This window comes from Vicugna pacos, chromosome 7 (assembly GCF_048564905.1).
Source record: "Vicugna pacos chromosome 7, VicPac4, whole genome shotgun sequence".
In the NCBI taxonomy this organism is placed as follows: Eukaryota; Metazoa; Chordata; class Mammalia; order Artiodactyla; family Camelidae; genus Vicugna; species Vicugna pacos.
In genome coordinates, this window is record NC_132993.1 from 58,358,473 (window position 1) to 58,378,597 (window position 20,125).

Consider the following 20,125-nt stretch of genomic DNA (forward strand, 5'->3'; position numbering starts at 1 on the left):
GTTTTGTTAAAAATTGAGTTTTATAAGACACAAATATAAACTTTGCCTATGTATACCTCAACTGAAGAACTTCATTGATACATATATGAAAAAAAAATATATATATACCCACACACACGTCTCACACATATATATCTCGTCCATGAAGTCTGGATATTAAATACTAAAAGTGGCTCTACAAAAAAAGATTATCTAGGAGGATGTAGCATTACAAGCACACGTCAAACATCAGTCCAGACATTTTCTGCTGCTAGAAACAGAAGTCCATCTAAAAGTGGCTTAAACTTTAACCAAGGAACTTATCTCACCTGACAAGACGCCCAGAGGTCGACAGTTCCCAGATTAATAAATATGCCAGTTCAGCTGTGTTATCATGGACCAGGTTGCTTCCTTATTTTTTTCTGCCATCTTCAACATGTTACCTCCGTCTTAGGCTACCTCCCCTCAGCAAAGATGGCAACAATGGATGTAAACTCACCAGACATATCATCCAAATAAGGCAGCTGCCAGGGAAGAGGTGGCTGTCTCCTCAGTATCTGCCTATCAGCCCTTCAGCCAACCTTCCTTCATGTTCAATTAATCAGAATTGTCACAGGTACCCATTCTGAAACCAACTACTGGCAAGGTGGACTAGGCCACCCTGACTGGCTTAGACAAACCAGAACTGCTCTCCCTGGGCTGGGAGGAAAGCCAGTCTCTCCTGAAACACATGATCATGCAGAAGAAGGTGAAAACTTCGAAGCAATGGATTTGGGATAGGCAAATCTGCTCTCAATGCTTAATTCAGTTTGCATTCATACAATAACTAAAATTTGTATAATTTAAGTCCAGATGATGAGTGACAGAAGTTAAACAAAGACATATTTTCACTGGAAAGACACCATAATAGGAGACATTACCAAGTTTTCTAACCAAACAGTAAATGATTTAGAATTCAATCCCAAAACCTGTTAGCAATCTGTGGATGAAAGATAGACACTTTATGAAAATCACTGTGCAGACTATTATGTAAGATACACAGCAGACGAGTGATCTGCAAGGTTACAATCCAAGTGGCAAAACATTTTTTAAAAGTTTAAATAACATTACAAAACAATAATATGGGAATGACTATAAGGTACTATGTAATTGAGAAGCAAATAAATGATAGGAGAAAATGTACACTATGAAATCAAAGAGCTATCTAGACACTGTAGAGACTGAGAGAATATTTCATTTGGGATCTGACTGTAACAGGATACAGATGAAGTGAAACAGGCTGGGCCCTCTGCACAAAGGAAATACTGGGCCCTGGGCCTGGGAGCAGAAAAATATCCCTGTTAGAAAAGTGAGAGGTTCATGCAGAGATGCAAACCAACAGCAAATTGTCATTACTAATTACACGTTTAATACAACAAATAAAAAAGTTTCCCAACCACAGTCTGCGATCTATACATATCCATTATCATTTGCCTATTTTTTTAGTTTTTTAAATGAAAAAACAAAAACAAAAACTAATTGCAGCACCATGTCCCGAATGCATCACTGGAAAAGCATGCAAGCATACTGATACCAGGCTGACACAGTAGGACAGAGAAACAGCAAACTTATGAACTGTTGGGACCATCATGGTACAAGTCATCCTATCAAACACCTTAAGGATTTAATGTTATTGTTTTGTAATGTAACTTAATTTTTGTTTTTGTATGTCTTGTGATGTAGATTGTAACCTCCTTACAGACATACTTTGTCTGCTGTGTATCTTACATAGTAGTAACTACTCCCTAATTTTTATGTAGCTGCTCAAAAGTCATTCTATTTTCTAAAGCAAAACCAGTAAAAGTGGCCCATGGGATGTAACCCACCTCTGACAATGACTATGCTATCTCTGACATTAAAATAAAAATACCCTAAGATATGATAGCCCAAGTGGCTAGTAGACATTGGTATACATATCAACATCTAGAAAAGTCGTTATTTCACCTTTTTAGGATCACAGATCTTTACGAACCTGATGAAATGCAGAGACCCTTCTCCAAAAATGCAAATACAAAATTTTGCCTATAATTTCAGAAGGCTTACAGATTACTCCACTCAAGCATCCAAACTCAGCATGCTAAGAACCCCTGACATAGTGATGGCAACAGGGACAGTCGCTGGTTATCACAGTTATCAATTCCTTTAAGCAATCCATCAACAAACTATTTTAAGGGTTACAGTTTTCCTTTGGTGCTGCCAAGCATATTTTCAGCTTGTGCATCAGGAAATACTAGATGCCAGAAACAAAAATAAATCATTCTGTAAGTTTAGAGCTGAGCTATTTGACTTGGAATACTGAAAAAATCTCAGAACAATGATTTCTTTAAGTCATTAATACTATAATGTAAGGCTTTAGTACAGTATACTTAATACTTCTTGTTTAAAATTATCACACACATACACAAACATATATGCCATTTTTGATGAAAACACCAATTGTAGGGGATGAATCAGTTTCTAACTTAACTGATGAACAGAGTATAGCAGCAATTCTCAACTCTTTAATAATGTTCCACTAGTTAATGCACACTTTAAACATTTCAACTTTTAGCAGATATGAATGGACTTTCTGGTAGACTCTGCACAGGCATGCAGTGGCCTTCCAGTCTGAGCAGAGGAAAGGCTTAGATGTGGCCCAGTGGGGCGCTCACCACTCACCTGCCCACAAGACACATCATGAATGATCACAATATTCTTTCCAGCTAAGCTCTTTCTGGCTCAGAAATCATTCTCCCAAGCATTTCGTTGAACTGATCAGAATTAGCAAGTGAATTAAAACTTCTCAGTACACAGTTTTGTCCATGAGGAAGTCTGCGTAAAGCTCCCTCTCGTTCATCTTCTCTAACAATGCAATGAGGAAACAATGCTATTAACCCTTTATATGTAAGGAAAATGAGGCTGAAATGGTAAGTGGCTTGCTTGATAACACCACAAGAAAATGATGAAACCCAGAATAAAAATATTGTGATTTTCAGGGCAGTACCGACATGAGTTATGGTCTGGTTCATGTGCAAATGACAAAATAAAATAGTGGCTCACACAGAACAGCAGTTTATTCCTGTCTCATATAAAGGTAGTTCAGGGAAAGTATTACAGGGCTGTTGTGGCAACTCCACAGTCTTCAAGAACCCAGGCTCTTCCCTGCTTATTCTTCAGCTACCTTGAGCTACCCTCACCATGCACTCCAGTCCTCATGGCCCAAGATGGCAGCTAGTCCTCTACCAAATCATGGCCTCCCCATTCCAGGGTAAGCAGAGTTAGGGGCGGGGAGAGAAGGTCCACACCAGCTGTTTTTAAAAGGTTTCCTAAAATCTTCAATACAACATTTCTTCTTACATCACACTGGCCAGACATTTCTTCAAATTCCATTCCTAATTGCAAAGTGGCCACATGGCAAGATAAAAACACTATTTACTAAGAAAGAAAGGAAAACATATTGAAGGACAACTACGAGTTTCTATCCCTACATCAGGCTGAAACTAAAAGAAGTGGAAAAGGTGAAACCTAAGGTGTCTGACAGAATGACTTGCAACATGATGGCCTTATAACCACTCACTGGCTTGTTGTCTCTCTGTCACAGCCTGTCCGTCCGGTGTGAGTGTATTTCCACACTTCTCTAGTGATAGATTGGGAAGATGATGCCACAATCACTTTTTCATTAAAAACTAATCTTCAATTTGAGCAAATTGTTAACTTATCTCTATTTTTCAAATTGTTAATAAATTTCTAATAAAATAAAAATCAAAATACTGCTTCACTGTTTTAAAATGGTCAGATACCTGACAGTTCATTACTGCCCATAGGATAAAATTCTAATGTCTCAGAATGGCACTCAAGCCCATCACAAACCACCTCTCTAGACTGGCTTCTCATCAATGGCCCTGATACACCCTCTCTCCAGGAAGTTTTTACTGGCCCTAAATATGTCCCAGTTTCTTCTGAATCCACATACTTTACAGTCTGTCTCGCCACCTGAAAAGGATTTGTTCCCCAACCACACCTCAGAAAAGAATTATTCCAACAATGCTCAAATGTCAGCATGCATAATAAACACCCACATTGCTTTTATTAAAATGCTGGTTCTTAGGCTATAATTCCAAAGATTCTGTTTTACTAGGATTCATGGGTCAGGCCCAGAAATCTGCAGCATTTTTAACAAGGAGCAGAGCACCTGGGACAGAGAAAGTGCTCAAGAAATGTTCACTTGATGATTTTAGAAAAGACTATATCCCACTAATTTAAGATGTTTTTCTTCTGGCTTAATTTATTAACAAATGCTATTTCGAGGTAACATCAGAATTTTGTCATGATACAATGAAAGAGAAAGACACGTTTTCAGAAATTCACATTTATAAAGATTAATGTGTGACCCCAATAAGAACGTTTCCCTTCATAATATGCTTTGGTTGCATTCAATGGGAAGAAACAGATAATGAATAAGACAGCCACTTAAATATAAAAGAATATTGTAATATTATTAAGCTGTTTAGTAAGACAGTATTTAGATCTGCCAACCTTACCTGAATTACTAGTACAAAGCACAACTGATACTGTACATTCTATTTTCTCAACAGAATGAAATAAGGATAAATTTTAAGTCAAAATATAAAAGCTACTCATCATGATTTTTCAATTAAATAGTCTCAGATGTGTAAGATATAACATTATGAAAGCCTCTGAGGAAATACTAGAGGTAAACCTATGGTTACCATGGAGGAAAGAGGGTAGGGAGGGATAAATTGGGAGTTGGGGATTTGCAGATACTAACTACTATATATAAAATAGATGGAAAAAACAAGGTCCTACTGTATAGCATGGGGAAACTATATTCAGTATCTTGTAATAGCCTATAATGAAAAAGATCATGAATATGAAAAGGAATACATATGTATATAACTGAATCACTATGCTGTACACCAGAAATTAACACAACATTGTAAATCAACTATACTTCAATTTTAAAAAACTAAGGTTCCAAATTTATTACTTTAAGAAACAGATTTCACTTCTCAGAATCTGGAAGCTTTCTGCTCTTTACCTATTTAATGTTTGAAAGGAAGTATGTTTAACCTAGAAATTTTGTGGTTTTATTTGCATTTTGTTTATTTGTTTAGGGCTCAACTGCAGTGGAAGAGAAACTGTATCTCTGAATTTTCATGAGGTCTTTTTCAAAGTGCCCTAGCACATTATCCGATGGTGTATAATGACTAAATTAGAGAGAGGGAACTGCAGTGGTTCTCAGCCTGCATGCACATCAGAACTGTCTGGGGAACTCTGAAAAAAAATACCAGTGTCGGGGCCAAACCCCAGGCCTGTCGAATCAGAGTGGAGGGATGAGGCCCCAGCACCAGTGTATTTTCCAAGTGCCTCACAATTCACAAGAAAGTTAGATCCACTGAGTTAGGGAGACAGATCCCTAATTTACATTTGAGTGAGCAGAGTCCACTGAGCCCCAGTAAGAATGAGTGCCTTTCTCACAACTAATGGAGTGCAGCAGACAGCTCAGTTCTGCTTCTCAGCACAGTCAACACCCACCCACCTCACTCCTCCCAGGAAGCGCCCTCTCTCCTTGCACATTTCTGGAGATAAGGCAGGGTGGTATACTCCACACAGGACAGTCTTACCTGAATGGGCTCACCTCTAAAATTCCACTAGATTAACAGACAAACCAGAATTAGGAGCAAACGAACATGAAAATTCTGTTCATTTCTGTCCACTAGACACATAACTCCACATTTCTTAATGGGAAAATAAACAACTGCATGATGAAGCTGGTCGAAAAGTGCTGGCACACTTCCTTTAGAATTGAAAGGTCAAGAGTGAAAACACAAAGATTGCCAAGTAAATTAATTGCAATTTGAGTTTTTCTGGGTATCACAATACATGGGTAAAGAGATATTAATAGGATCAGTTGCTTTTTTAATCCATAAACACTCTATTTTTTTTAAATGATTTGTTATACTTCTGCTGTAAGAACCGGGAGTAAAAATAGGAAGCACATGCTGACAAGCTGTTTAGTTTTTGTCACTGTTGTTTTAAAGCCTTTGGTCCTAGACAAAATCAAAGTGACTTACTGCCCCTTATTCCTTGGAATGTAAATTTTTGTTAGACACAGCTAGATTTCCACTTTTAAATAAAGGAAAGAATACAGAGATGAAGAGATCACCTAAAAAGTTCCAGATAAAAATGGGGTAGTTTAGTGTGTATACATGGTTTGAATGGTTCAGTTTAGTGTGTGTACATGGTTTGAATGATTCCCACGATGAGGAATTTAGTAGGAGACAGTCTTAAAAATAACCCACTACTTTCCAAAATCTCATTTATCATGTCAACTGGAAAACAGAAGGTGAGACTAAAGTACATATTTCAATATTGATACTTAGAAGAAGAAATTCAAGCTGCTGTAAAAAATTACTAAACTGATTCTAAATTCAGTCTTAGAAAAATAACTAGCTTGATGGAAACTAAAAGTTCTTCTGCCCTACTTTCAGAAGCACCTGCATATTCTGAAAAACACGATGAATTTCAGTTGTACTGTAACCCGATTCCTTTAATCTCTGTAATGATGTCTGCCCAATTTCATCCTGCCTGCTCCAAAGTTATACTGAGTATCTGGTCACCGATGTTAGTGAACACAACAGTAATCTAAATTATTTTTTTTCATTTTATTTCCCATGGGTCTTATTTGTTGCTATTATTTTTTTTTCTCCTTTTTCTTTTTTTGCTATAACGTAATAAGCTAGTTCATGTTTTTGGCTTAGTTTTGGAAGGAATTATATGCCAACATCTAGGCGACAAATAGTCTTATTCTTAATTTAGAGTAACTATGAGGTTGCATACTACAGTAGGAAATTTGTAATCAACTTAAAGATAATGTCTTAAAAGTATAATTAAACCTGTCATAACAGAAGAAAACCCTGGTAATTACAAATAGTATCAGGCTTGCTGGGGGTTTAAACAGTAGCAAAAGACTAAGAAAAATCGCCACCCAGTGATACAAATGAAAACTGCAATTTGTTTTTCTGTAAAATGAGTACCCTAGAGGATTACTTCATTACTGAATGAAGGAATAGCTATTACCTTCTTATGTGAATAGGAACTGGTTACAAGGGAAAGGATGTTTTTCTACCAGGCATTTTTTTTTCCTTATTATTACTTAGCACACTAGACATTTTACTATGGCTAAAAGGCTTTGGAAACCTTTACAGGGAAGAAGCTTTCTATCCAAAAGTGAGCTAACTGTAGAAGATCAGTCCAGATGTTCCTATTTCAATAAAAGTGCTTAGACTCTGCCTGGACCCTGAGTTTCAAGTCATGGGGTGTTGACCTCAGCAACTCAGTGATGCCATCTAATAACTGTGAACTAAAACCTATTTCCGTTAACCAGGAAAGCTTGCCTGAGGGAAACGTATTCTCAAGTGGGGGAAAAAAAGAGATAATGTATACCTTTCACAACAATTTACTGTGACCTTTTTAGAAACGCATTGCAAAGGCCAAATAAGATGATAATCTAATAAATTCTGTAGGATCCATACTGATAAGAAATTGTTGCTATAAATGTAATCTTCCATTCACTTAGTTGTATCATTTAGAAGTTAATAAACACACAAAATCACTCGTATACATTTACTTTCCTGCAATGTATGTACTGCACATAAGGACAGTTATATGGTTACAATGATAACCAAAACACACGAGAAAGTAGAGAAAGTATGGGTGTGAAAGTATGGGGTCACGTTAATAAAAGCACTTCTTGTCCACCATTTGACTTACTTGATATTTTCTAAAAAATTTTTACACAGTATGCTCTGAGCCTAAAGTAGATATTATACATGTCAATATAGACCCATATGATAAAAAAAATAAACTTAGCAAAACATAGCAGTTAAAAAAAAAAGGTTACCATTCTTTTTTTAAAGATAATGAACAATATTCCTAATAATCTAGCCTGACTTTTATCAGTCAATTCAGTTAAGGTCTTAACTGCTGAAGGATTTTTTTTTTTTTTACTAAACAACGTACAGTTGTCTCTAGGTATCCACAGGTGACTGGTTCTAGGACCCCGACCCCACACCAAATCTGCAGCCACTCAAGTCCCTTATATAAAAAGGCACAGTATTTGCATATAACCTATTCATATCCTCCTGCATACTTTAAATCATCTCTAGATTACTTATTATACCTAATACAATGTAAATGCTATGTAAATAGTTGCTGGGACATGGCAAATTCAAGTTTTGCTTTTTGTGGAACATTCTACATTTTTTTTTCTTTGAATATTTTCGATCTGGGGTTGGTTGACTCCATAGATGCAGAATCTGTGCATACGGTGGGCTGACTGTATACCATCTCCCAAGCTCAGCTTCATTAAGGAGGTTATAATTTTCTGCAATATTCTTAAATACTTAAAATATTAAATAGTGAAAAGTTTGGAATAGCCAAAATTAAAGCCAAACTTTATGAATAGTAACACAACCAACCCTCTTTTACCACCATAAACAAAGACAAAAACCACAGCATTTTGTCTTTTAAACATTAATGAACACAATTTCAATTTTTCAAAAAGATATTAAAATGTCATTTATGTCTTAAAATTTAAAATGATAATATGACATTAAAAAAAAAATAGACGGGTAGCTTAGTGGTCAAGAGGACAGGCTCTGAAGTCAGAATGCCTGGGCTAATTCCAGATCTGCTACATGTAAACTGGAGAAACTTCTAAGTCCTCCCCTGTACATGAAGGTGTAACACCACCACTTCACTCACACGGCTGTCCTAAGCGCATTACACACAGTAACTCATTTAATCCCCCCAGAAACCCTACTGGGTTGGGTACTGTTATCAGGCTCATTTTCTAGATAAGCTATATGACACCTGGGAGGCTATGCAGCTTGCCCCAAATGGTGAAGGGTGGCAGATAGGCCCCCAACTATGCCACTCTGGCATAAAGATTATTCTGAGCTAATGGCACTTGACCAACGTCAGGTGCAAGCAGGGCACTCTATCCTCTCCTTGTGCTGAAAGCAGGAGATAAAAACCTCCATACGGAAGACGGAAGGAGGAAGGCACGTGCTTATCATCTGAGACGGGGGGTCAAGGGCAAGAGTGCTCCATACAATCAGACCCTGTTAAAATAACCCTCATCTTCCTGTGGTCTCCTGACGTATTTTACTTTTCCACAACTGCCTCTTTCAACCTGGCATATAAGAACCTAGGTTTTGCCACATCTTTGGGCCTGTATTCTCCTGTGGGGGCTCTAATGTACCTGTAAAAATCTGTATACTTTTCTTCTGTTAATCTGTCTTATGTCGATTTGATTTTCAGGCCTGGCCAGAGATGATAAGAGGTGAGAGGTAAAAGTCTTGCCTCCCTGATAATGGAAACTACAGCTAAGTTGTGAAGCCAGGATACAAGCCCAAGGGGTCTGGCTCAAGTCACCATTCTAGCCACACTTCAGTGCAGGGCCTCTGAGGTGCTCCTGAGAAAGAAGGAAAATGGTGTGACGGATGAAAAGAGAAAGAAAACAGAGGAAGTGACAGCCAAGACATGATGCTGACTGACAGCATCAAAACTCCAGCAGGGTAACTAAGCTCACACAACAGTAGGTACATGAGGACTTCCCACGGAAAATGGCAGAGGGAGGTGGAACTTTGCACCTGGGGAAACAGCACTTAACAGAGACAAGCGTCAACCGACAGGGCAGCTGAAGGAGGAGGCAGCCTCAGCCGACACTTGGGCATCTGCTCTCGCCCGGAACATTGAACAAGGGTGTAGTACCAGCTGCACCTGAAGTTAAATCACAATCCTGGGACCCTGACCAAAGTGATGCCTCACCTAGACTGCCCACCTGTGAGGCATACGATGCAGGAGTCAACACCAGGGCTACTCAGTCCAAGACGGTGCTGGGAAAACTCCCTCAAGGTACACAGCATGGCAGCTTTTGGGAAAACACAACTTTAGACCGGAGCTAAATCAGATGGAGCAGCTGGGACATGAAAGCATATTAAAGTAAAAACCTGCTGGAAATTCCCTCACGAATGAGTAAATTTATGTCTCCAGAGGCTCAGCTAAAGCCCACTTCTTAAACCAGAGCCCTTCCTAGGAAAGAAATGGTCCAACAGAAGCTTCACCCGCTGAGGCAGAACGCCCTGGCAAGGCGGCCCCGCTGGGTTAGCTGTGAGACAGCAGGTGAAACATCTCCATGCTATGAGCTACCAGACACTGGAGGGGATTTTAGAAAGAACAGCACCGAGGGCTATTGCATGAGTGGTTATAATTTGTCTCTGAAGTGCTGCAGAGTGGCTGCCTGCCACAGAGCCAGAGAGGTGAAGAAGATGGGGAAGAGTTCTCGACGGCCAGCTTTAGAAGCTGTATGTGCTCTCAAACATGCCAGTCCATTAAACTCACATCCTTTAAATGGCTATTTGATAATGTAGAGAATAATGCTGATTTCTAATCACGAAACAACAGAAGAGGGCAAAGTTCTCTGCATATGTGTTAAGACTATGGAGGTATCCTAAAATGAGGGACACAGAACAGAGTTTGGAAAACCAGGCGCTGCTGAAGCAAATTTCTGAGAGAGCAATTTATTGTGAAACTCCTGAGGAAGCAGAAACTCCATAGGAGACCAGAGGCATCCTTGAAAGTTTCTCTGTGAGTGGGGCTAATCCAGCAGATAAGAAGGAAGCAACACTGACCACTTCGGAACCAGAAGCTGGCGTTGACAGAGCCAGTTCTGACTTGGAAGCATGAATTCTGGACATAGTCAGAGGGGCCAGATAAGCAGTCATGTCCATGGCACCCTACTTTTTCCACAGTCAGCTGGCTCCCCAGAAAAGCAGCAGCCCTGGTCAGACTATGCCCCACTGCTTTCCCTAAGATGTAGGGGATCTGATCAGAGAGAAAATAACTCAGACCACTCAAGCTACAGCCACTGACCCAGGCCACAAGAAGCAGATTCAGAAAAACACATGGGCCTGCCAAAACTTGACTGTGGAGAAGATGGAATATTCTATGGTAACTTTATGGCCACAAGAAAAACTCTCTTCTGGTGTCCTAGAGATTAAGGTGAGGAAATGGAAGAGGGTCAGAGGGATAAAACCCTTGTGTCCTTTCTGTGAGAGACCAGATCCTAAAGAGAGGGGCTGAAGAGGTAGAGGCCCACCCACTCATACTTCTGAACATTTGGGGTCTGAGACATGGCATGAGCCTGGCTCTGAGAGGGCCTGAGTTGAAAATTCAGGATGACCTGGAAATCCAAGGGGCCATCCTCCACTTCTCAAGACACACAGAGCACTTGCCAATGCCAGGGGACCCCAGGCTGATTGGGCCAATATAAAGACAGAGGAGGGAGGAACCAGAATCTGGAAAAGGAGACATCTGAGAAACATCACCAGGCGCAAACACTCTGAGTTCATGCAAACCCTCTCAGAGAAGGAGCTGAATTTGGTGGGAGGATGTCCAGAGTGGAACAGAAGGCACATCACACAGGGACACTGGGTTTTGGTTCCTCCTCACCACAATTTGGGGAGAGAACTTCAGGGAAGAACTAACCAAAGACTGCAAATCTCTTCCTTGGGGAAAAGATCACAATGACATGAAGAAAATGTTATTTTTCAGAATTCCCCTTGAGAAGAACATAGTATTTGGTTGAATTAAATATTTTTTAAAGCCATTAAAATCTTAAGGACTAGCAAGTATTGATTTTATAATAGAAAATACACTAGTCTTAATTTTCAGGATACACTATCTAACATATTTAGATTTTAAAGTGTACTTTAACACTGTTGGTGAGAATGTAAAGTGGTGCAGCCATGGTGGAAAACAGCATGGAGGTTCCCTCAAAAACTTAAAACAGAACTACCATATGATCCAGCAATTCCATTCCCAGGTATACATCCAGAAAAAATGAAAACACTAAATTTGAAAAGATACATGCACCTCAAAGTTCATAGCACACTATTTCCAAAAGCCAAGATATGGAAACAACCCAAGTGCCCATCAACAGATGACTGGATTAAGAAGATATGGTATACATATATATATGTGTATATGACACATACAGTGGATTATTACTCAGCCATAAAAAAGAATGACATTCTGCTATTTGCAGCAACATGGATGAACCTGAAGAGTTTTATGCTTAGTGAAGTAAGTCAGACAAAGATAAATACTGTATGATATCACTTACAAAATCATTTATGATATCACTTGTGTGTGTATTATTGTAAAAAATAATACAAATGAATATGTATGCAAAGCAGAAACACACTCACAGATACAGAAAACAAACGCGCGGTTACCAAAAGGGAGAGGGAAATGGTGAGGGCAAGTTGGGGTATGGGACTAAGAGGTACAAACTACTGTATATAAAACATATAAGCAACAAGGATATATCATAGAGCACAGGGAATTATAGCCACTGTCTTGTAATAACTTTAATGGAGTGTAATCTGTAAAAGCACTGAATCACTATGCTGTATACCTGAAATTAACATTATATTGTAAATCAACTATACTTGAATAATAAAATAAGTGTACTTCACTTATTGGATGCCTAATTTAATTTCAGATGCTAATTTAAGACAAGGTTTGATGCTACTTGCAAAACAGTACTTGAATTTATCAATGACTCAAGACATCTGGTTTCTCATAATTAAAAAGGTTGACTACCTTACAGAAAAAATGGGATGATTTTATAAATTGAATGTCGGAGTCGGGGAGGGTATAGATCAATGGTACAGTACACGCTCAGCACGCACGAGCTCCTGGGTTCAATCCCGGTACCTCCATTAAAATAAATAAATAAACCTAATTACCTCTCGCCCCCAAATAAATAACCTGAATGTGAAGGACGCATCCAAACCAATGTATAAGAGTCTGACTTGATGACAACATTTCAAGTGATTGATGACTTACATTTTTATAGATTTCATATATATAAACTAATTCTGTCATTAGTAGGAAATAATTTAAAAATCAATCATATACTTTTCAAGTAATCTTTTAAAGGAAAAATAATTCATCTAATTATGATCTTGTTTCCTAAAAAGACTCACCTAAAAGGACAAATCCATCTGCTTCTGTCTCTGGTACTGAGGGCTTTTTAGGTTCCGGAGGCTTTCTGAAGAAGTGAAACATTGCTGCCTCTGTTGTTACCTGAAATAGAAATACTACAGAATGTCAAACTCAGATGAAACTGTAAAACTCTTACGCTTCTTAGTAAAAACCCAAATATAAAGATATGACAATAATTACTTGTAGGAATTCTACTACCAATCTTAAAAACACGAGCCTTCTGTAGGTGTCAGAAGACAAAGGCAGGAATTAAGGGGCAAGGACTTCCACCCAGTTTGAAAGCCTGTGTGCCCTGAATCATGCAAGCACTCTCAATTTCTGCACATAGAGGAAATAACCTAAGAAATCATTATATATAAAACTAAAATCAACGGGTAACACCAGAATCTGGAAGGAGCTCACTAACCATAAATGGGGACACTAAATTGAGGAAAGGGGCGGGGGGGAAACCTGTCCAGGTTTCTTGTCCTGCCATAAGCAGTTTAAGCCTCATGAAACTAAGGCCACCTGAAAAAAGAAAAGTAGGGGCTTCAAACACCCTCTATAGTTGGTCATCTGATTCAGACACTCAAGGACTGTACCCACTGTAAAACAGCAGCGAAATTTAAGTTCCCACCAGTGAGGTATCTGTATTGGCGAGATTATTGTCTGCTGCCCCCAACACACACACACACACACTCTCTCTCTCTCTCTCACATCCCTCTCTCCCATCTTCGTGCAGTCAGCTTTGTACGCTCAGGCAGGGCAACAACTAGAAAATAACTGGAAAGAAGTTGAAGGGAACTTGGGAGGACATGTCACATTCTGAGGACAGTCTCAATAAGCAAAGCAACCTAAGAGACAGCAAAGGAAAACTCCTGGTGGCAGCAAGTGCCCCACATTTCAAATTTCATGTATTCCACCCATACCAGATAATCAGGAAGGGAAGGTAAGTCAAGATGTTATCTGAGCAAAAGTCTTCTAGAAACTGAGAATTGCATCAGGATGTGTATAGGTCAGCCTGCCCTGAGCTGTGATCCAAGTGGATGGTAAAGGAGCCAGTTTGTTGAAAGATAACACATCTGGCAGATTTCACTTTTTAGAAGAATAAAAAATGGAGAAGAAAAACACTAGCCATGTGAAGAATAAAGTATTTCAGTAAAGAAAAAGGAACAGCTTCTGAAATCCTCAAAGACAGAGCTTACTGGATTTGGTGATGGAGCCAAAAGAAAAGTCTAGAAATAGTTTGGCACCCTCAGTAGAGCACAAGGAGGCACGGCCTGGATCAAACTGGGGAAAAGTAAGATTAGGTGGAAAATCAAAAGGAAAAGATGAAAAGACAAGGAATGAGATGAAAAAAAAATAACTGAGTAAGATAGAGACCCATGCAAAAGAGAAATGATAGCAAAAAAGAATTGGTTGGTTTACAGGCAGGAATGTAAGAAAATAGAGTTCAAACTCAAAGACTTAAAAGATTAAAAGAAGCAACTAACTTCTCAAACCCAAACAATTAAAATTCAAACTTAGAAGGCCTCAGAAGGAATGACAGATGATTAAAACTCGATCCTGGTAAGGACCAAATCAAAGGGATCGGCATCAGACCTGAAATGAAAACCTCAGCCTGGATTAATGGGGCACTACTCAGTAAATTCTTTCAGTTAGGACAAAATGGTTCGGGGAGAAAGAAACGAAGGCAGTAGATGTCCAACTCAGGCCGGTGAGAGAAATGACACCCTCAAATAAATAGAGGGGAGGGCTCACGGAGGGGCGAAAATGATGAGAAATGCAGCAAACCTAAGCTCTAGCTAGCAAAAAATGTAAGTCTGGCTACAGACACATGAAGCTAACTGCAATCAAAGAGATAAGAAGCCAACAAAATTTTGGAGAGTGGTACTGCTAAAACGACCACCAGTCTGGGTTAAAGGAGGGCTAGGACTATTGGATATTCACAATAACCCTATAGACAGGAAGTTGCCACAGAAAACTGCTCAGCCCCCAGTGAGGGTCTATTCTCCACTGCCCACTTCAGTGGTAGCCAAGGAAGTTACTGGAAAGGGAAGAAACTCCAAGAAGGTGGAGTCAATGGGCACGGAGAACAAGGGACTGGAGGGCCCTCCCAGGAAGCACAATTCATGGACGATCTCCAACCACAGGTGGGGGTCCCCCAACATGCCTGCTCAGTAGGATTTCAGAATTGTTGCCACTCTGGGACTGCTGTGTGCCTCCCACTCCTCCCCTTGCTGAAGGAGAGTCGTTTGGGCAGTTATCTTCCCCAGTTAACCGGGGGTAGGGGCAGGGTGAGAGGGGACAGAAGGGACAGACTACTGGTCTTTTAGTTTATGAAGTCTCCAGACCAAGAGGTGCCATATCTGAACATGATGAAGAAATACTGAACTTTGAGTGTGATGCTATGACTGAGTGGGGCAATTTGGGTTCTTGCCCTTGGAGAGGGGTCAGTTATTTTGCCTATGGCAGGGAGAGAGAGCTGGGTATATGGAGACCACAAACGAGAACCACAAATCATGAGGGCCACTCGCTGGCTCTCCGCCTTCTATTAGGAGACGTACCAGGACTGCAGTTTTCTGCCCTCCTCGGAGGCAGGTGTGACCACCTGGCTCGATAGTTTACTGTATCACATGCCATTAGTGGGCTCTAACAAGGAGCTTAGTGGACACAGAGGGAGGCCTTTTAAAAAGAGGTTCCCATTCTAACACACAAAAGAATTGCCTTTTAATAAAAGGACTCAAATTTTCAATACTGTTTCATGTCTGGCCACAAGACAAAAATGAAACAAACACAGAAATCACAAAAGTGGTTCTGATAAGTCATTCTCAAGTCTTGTTGTTATAAAAGCCAGACCAAACAGCTATAGTGCAAAAATCTCTTTTTAATGCAAGTCTTTTGTACAGAATTTAAAATTCAAATAATTAAGCAAAGCATTTAAGTTTTTCATGACCTAAAAAAAATCAAATTTAAACAATATACAGGCTTAAACAGGCTACAGCAGGTTGTCAACAGTATGATTTATGTGGCAATGCATAATACTACAGTTTGTCACTTGAGAACGTTATAAAGTTCCAAAAATATTACAGAAGAGATAACTTAGATTTCAAGAGTCAAGAAACTTCCAGGCATGGAAGAAAAGGATCAGGAACAAGGAAAAGGTAGCAGAGAGGAGAGACTGCTAAGAAGGCAGAATAGAAGGACACATAGCTCTCCCTCCCTCATGAACACACCAGAAAATCACATCTCAAAATGAAACAATTCACAGGCAGTATCTCCTGAACTTTGGCATAATATCTCTTACTTCAGAAATACAAGAAAATCCTCACAAAACCAGATGAACAAGTTTCTTCTGTATAGTATGAGGAACTATATTCAATATCTTATAGTAATGTATAATGAAAAAGAATATGAAAACGAATATATGTATGTATATACATGACTGAAACATTATGCTGTACACCAGAAACTGACACATTGTATACTGACAATACTACAATTAAAAAAAAGAAAAAAGAAAGAAAAAGGTAGTATAGACAGTATAAAAGAACTCAGAATGACAGCAAAGACTAGTTCATTACAAATATCCATTGGAAACCGCTCTAAAATTGTTACAAAACTGCCAGGCACCCTTGTAACTATCATTCTGCCAACCTGAACCTGACCACCGCCTTAACTCCATCCTCTACAACAGTCACCCCAAGATGTTCTCCCATGGGAACATGGTGCCAATTTTACAGCACAGGTCCTGGGATTCCCTTGTATGAGCAATACTGCTGCTGACATTAATGATTCATTCCAGTAGGTACCTAGAGGCAGTCTAACCACACAGCTTTACAGTCTTCACTCTGTGCATGAAAAGTCTATGTTCTAAGACACTAAAATCTAATCAAATTATCTTTATCCCATGATTTTTTTTTTTGTATTGCTGAAACACACACACAGGGGTACAAAAATTTATCCCGGCGGGGCTGGCAATACCACTCTAAGATCTCCCCTCTGAGCTACTCCAAGTGGAAAAGCTCATGGTCAGGTCCCTGCTCTAGCAGCCAGATTTCTTTATCCCACCTAAGACTAGAAACTGGGAAGGAGAAGGGTAGTAACTAAAATCCCACTAACATCCGCCAACCTTCTACAATGTGTCAGGCACTGTACCAACATGCCTCATACCCTGTGTCTCCCCCGCCAGGTACGCGTAATTATTCACAATGTGTAAGTCAAAGGATCAAAGTAAAGCAGGTTAAGCACTGATGCAAAGGTATGTGGTTAGTAAGTAGCAGAGCTAGAATTTTAAACCAAGTCTTTTTGGCACCAAAACTGAATGCTTTTCATCAACAAAGCACCAAAGACAAGGAGCCTTTAACATTTATGATATTTGTGTTGCACTTGAATATAATTCCCAATATTAGTCAAATCCATTTGATTAATTCCATGTCTGTCTTTTTTAATCTCTACTTTCCCAAGCCTTGCTCAGCTCTAGGTTCTGAAGACATTTGCTAATTCCACAACATCTATGTTCAAGATCTTCACTTACTTTCTACTTATCTTTTATAAACGTTTATTAAGTGCTCAGACCAGATACTGACTGGGCACTCAACACATATGGGAGGGAATGAACTGCAAGCTGAGCCTACCACATTTCAGAGGCGATCCTGAGCAAAGCTCAGAGTAATGAAGAGCCGCATCCCCAAGGTGGAGGATGCCTGTAATAGTCCTGCTGCCCCAAGCCGAGTAGATAGGAAGCCCCACACACTCGTGCTCCTGACGTACATGGCCTTGACAGTGAACTTCTTCTGTTTGGCATTCCTGAGTCTGTTCCATCGTTATTTCCTTAGGTACAATTGTCATCATTTTAAAAACTGTCTACAATGAACAAATTTTACCTTTATAAACAGGAGAAATATCATAATTTATTCTGAAAGATCCATTATCAGCCATTATCTCACCTGACTGATCTGGGACCCAACCCAGACTGTCTCCTAATTCCCAAATGTGGGAATCCTGCAGCTGCCTCCATGCATGTGGGGGATGGAGAGTTCACCCACCCAAGCCACAGGCTGGGAGAAAACACTTGCCAATCACAAATCTGATCAAAGATATGTTATCCAGAATGTACAAAGAACTCGTGAAAAGCAAACATGAGGAAACAAAGCAATTAAAACTTGGCAAAAGAGATGGATATTTTACCAAAGAAGATTAAGTGGGTGGGAAAGAACTACACAAAGGATTCTCATCATCACTAGTCAACAGGAAAATGCAAATTAAAATCTCAATGCGATACCACTATATACCTATTAAAACATTTAAAACTTAAAAGGCTTGCATGGCCAACTGTTGGCAAAACTATGGAACAACTGGAACTCTTGTACACTGTGGTAAGTTTAACAGTATAGTACAACCACTCTGGACAACAGTTTGGGTAGTTTCATAAAAACAGAAACACACACCTACCATCTGACCCAGACATTCTACTTCTAGGTATTTACTTAAGAAAAATCAAAGCTTGTGTTCACACTTGTACACAAATGTCATACAGCTTTTTTTGTAATAGGTTCAAGCTGGAAACAACCCAAATGTCTAACAGATAAATGGATAAACTGTAGCAAATCCATAATACTATTCAGCAATAAAAAGCCATGAAATCCTAAAATATGCTGTGACATGCATGAGTCTCAAAAAAAAAAAAAAATCAAGCTGAGTGAAAGAAGCCAGACCACAAAGAAGTTCATACTGTATGATTCATTTATATGAACTTCTAGGAAATGCATACTAACGTATAGTGACAGAAAGCAGACCAGAGGCTGCCTGGGGAAGGGGGAGGTGCAGGGAGTGAGGACAGCAGGAAGGGATTATAGAGGATCACAAGGGAAACTTTCAAGGGTGAAAACATATTCATTATCTTGATTGTGGTGATGGTTTCAAGGGGTATAAACACATCAGTACTCATCAAATTGTACACTTTCAACATGTGCAATTTCTCGTATATAGATAATATCCCAATAAAGCTATTTTAAAAATTCATTATCAGCATGATATTCTGGATATTATGTAAATGTTGCAGTTCATTCACAGTTATTCATAAAATTGCCTCAAATCTCTTAAGCCACTTTGTGTGACAGATACAGTCTTTGTATACAAAACAAGATGTTTCCTTTCCTCTGTGTTCACACAAAACTGCAATAAAAGGACACTGCCTTCACTTTTAACAGTACGCAAAAACTGCAGATAACTGGCTACCCTGAGGGCAAGGCAGAGGGGATCCTAGTGCTGAGTGGAAGGAGGGCAGCACAAGTAATACATTCATTTTTTCCTATTATTCTAAGGCTTTTCTTTTCAGCAATATTACCCATAATAAAAAGGATTAAGGCAATCTGCTTTTCTCAATTTGATCATCTTTCAATTTCAATAGACTACTGATAATATAAATATATCAAAGACACTGAAATTTCTGTCTGACTGATAAACAGCAGCCACTTAACTATAACAAGAAAAATACACATATACACGTTTTTTTACACTTGTGCCCAAATCCAATAAATATGTAAATTTCATACTGCTAACAAACTAAAATCCTGAACAATGTTTAATCTTCCTCCTCTTTTGTCTAGTGGGTTGTGAATTACATGGTTATGCAAAAATAATACAAATTTAGGTAACAAGTTTCCTAATTTCTTCTGACAGATTCCAAACAAGATGATGGTCCATGCTTTTTATAGTTTTAATCTTGAGACAAGATTATATTACCAAAACCAGCCATTTATACCATTAAGCAGTATAAAACATTGCAGAAGGACCAATGAGAATTAGAGCCCTGTTAGATGTCACACACAGGCAGCCCCGAGTATAACTTCATCTGATGGGTACAGACAGAGACAGAGAAGAACAGGAAGACCGTTCCTACAAGAAGGATCACCAGGAACAAAGAATACAGTGTGTCTAGACGACAGCAAAGGAATTAACCTCACTAGAAGCAGGGAGATACGCAACAGAAATGGAGACTACAGAAGAGACAAGTTACTGATGGGGCTACAAAGTCAAGGAAATGTGA

General features: G+C 39.2%; 1 protein-coding gene across 9 annotated transcripts in view; it reads right to left on the reverse strand.

Annotated features, from left to right (window-relative positions):
• Positions 1–20,125, reverse strand: part of UMAD1 (UBAP1-MVB12-associated (UMA) domain containing 1) — a 194,043-nt gene that overhangs the window by 157,571 nt on the left and 16,347 nt on the right. For 8 of the 9 annotated variants that reach the window (XR_012074473.1, XM_015242020.3, XM_072964940.1 and 5 more), the window contains exon 2: positions 13,077–13,176. Coding sequence is in view for 8 of the 9 variants with exons in the window: in XM_015242020.3 (XP_015097506.1) it covers positions 13,077–13,158 (82 nt within the window). In the remaining variant the exon portion in view is untranslated. Of the gene's footprint in view, positions 1–13,076; positions 13,191–20,125 lie in introns of all 9 variants that reach the window. The other variant, XM_072964942.1, reaches the window with a different exon arrangement.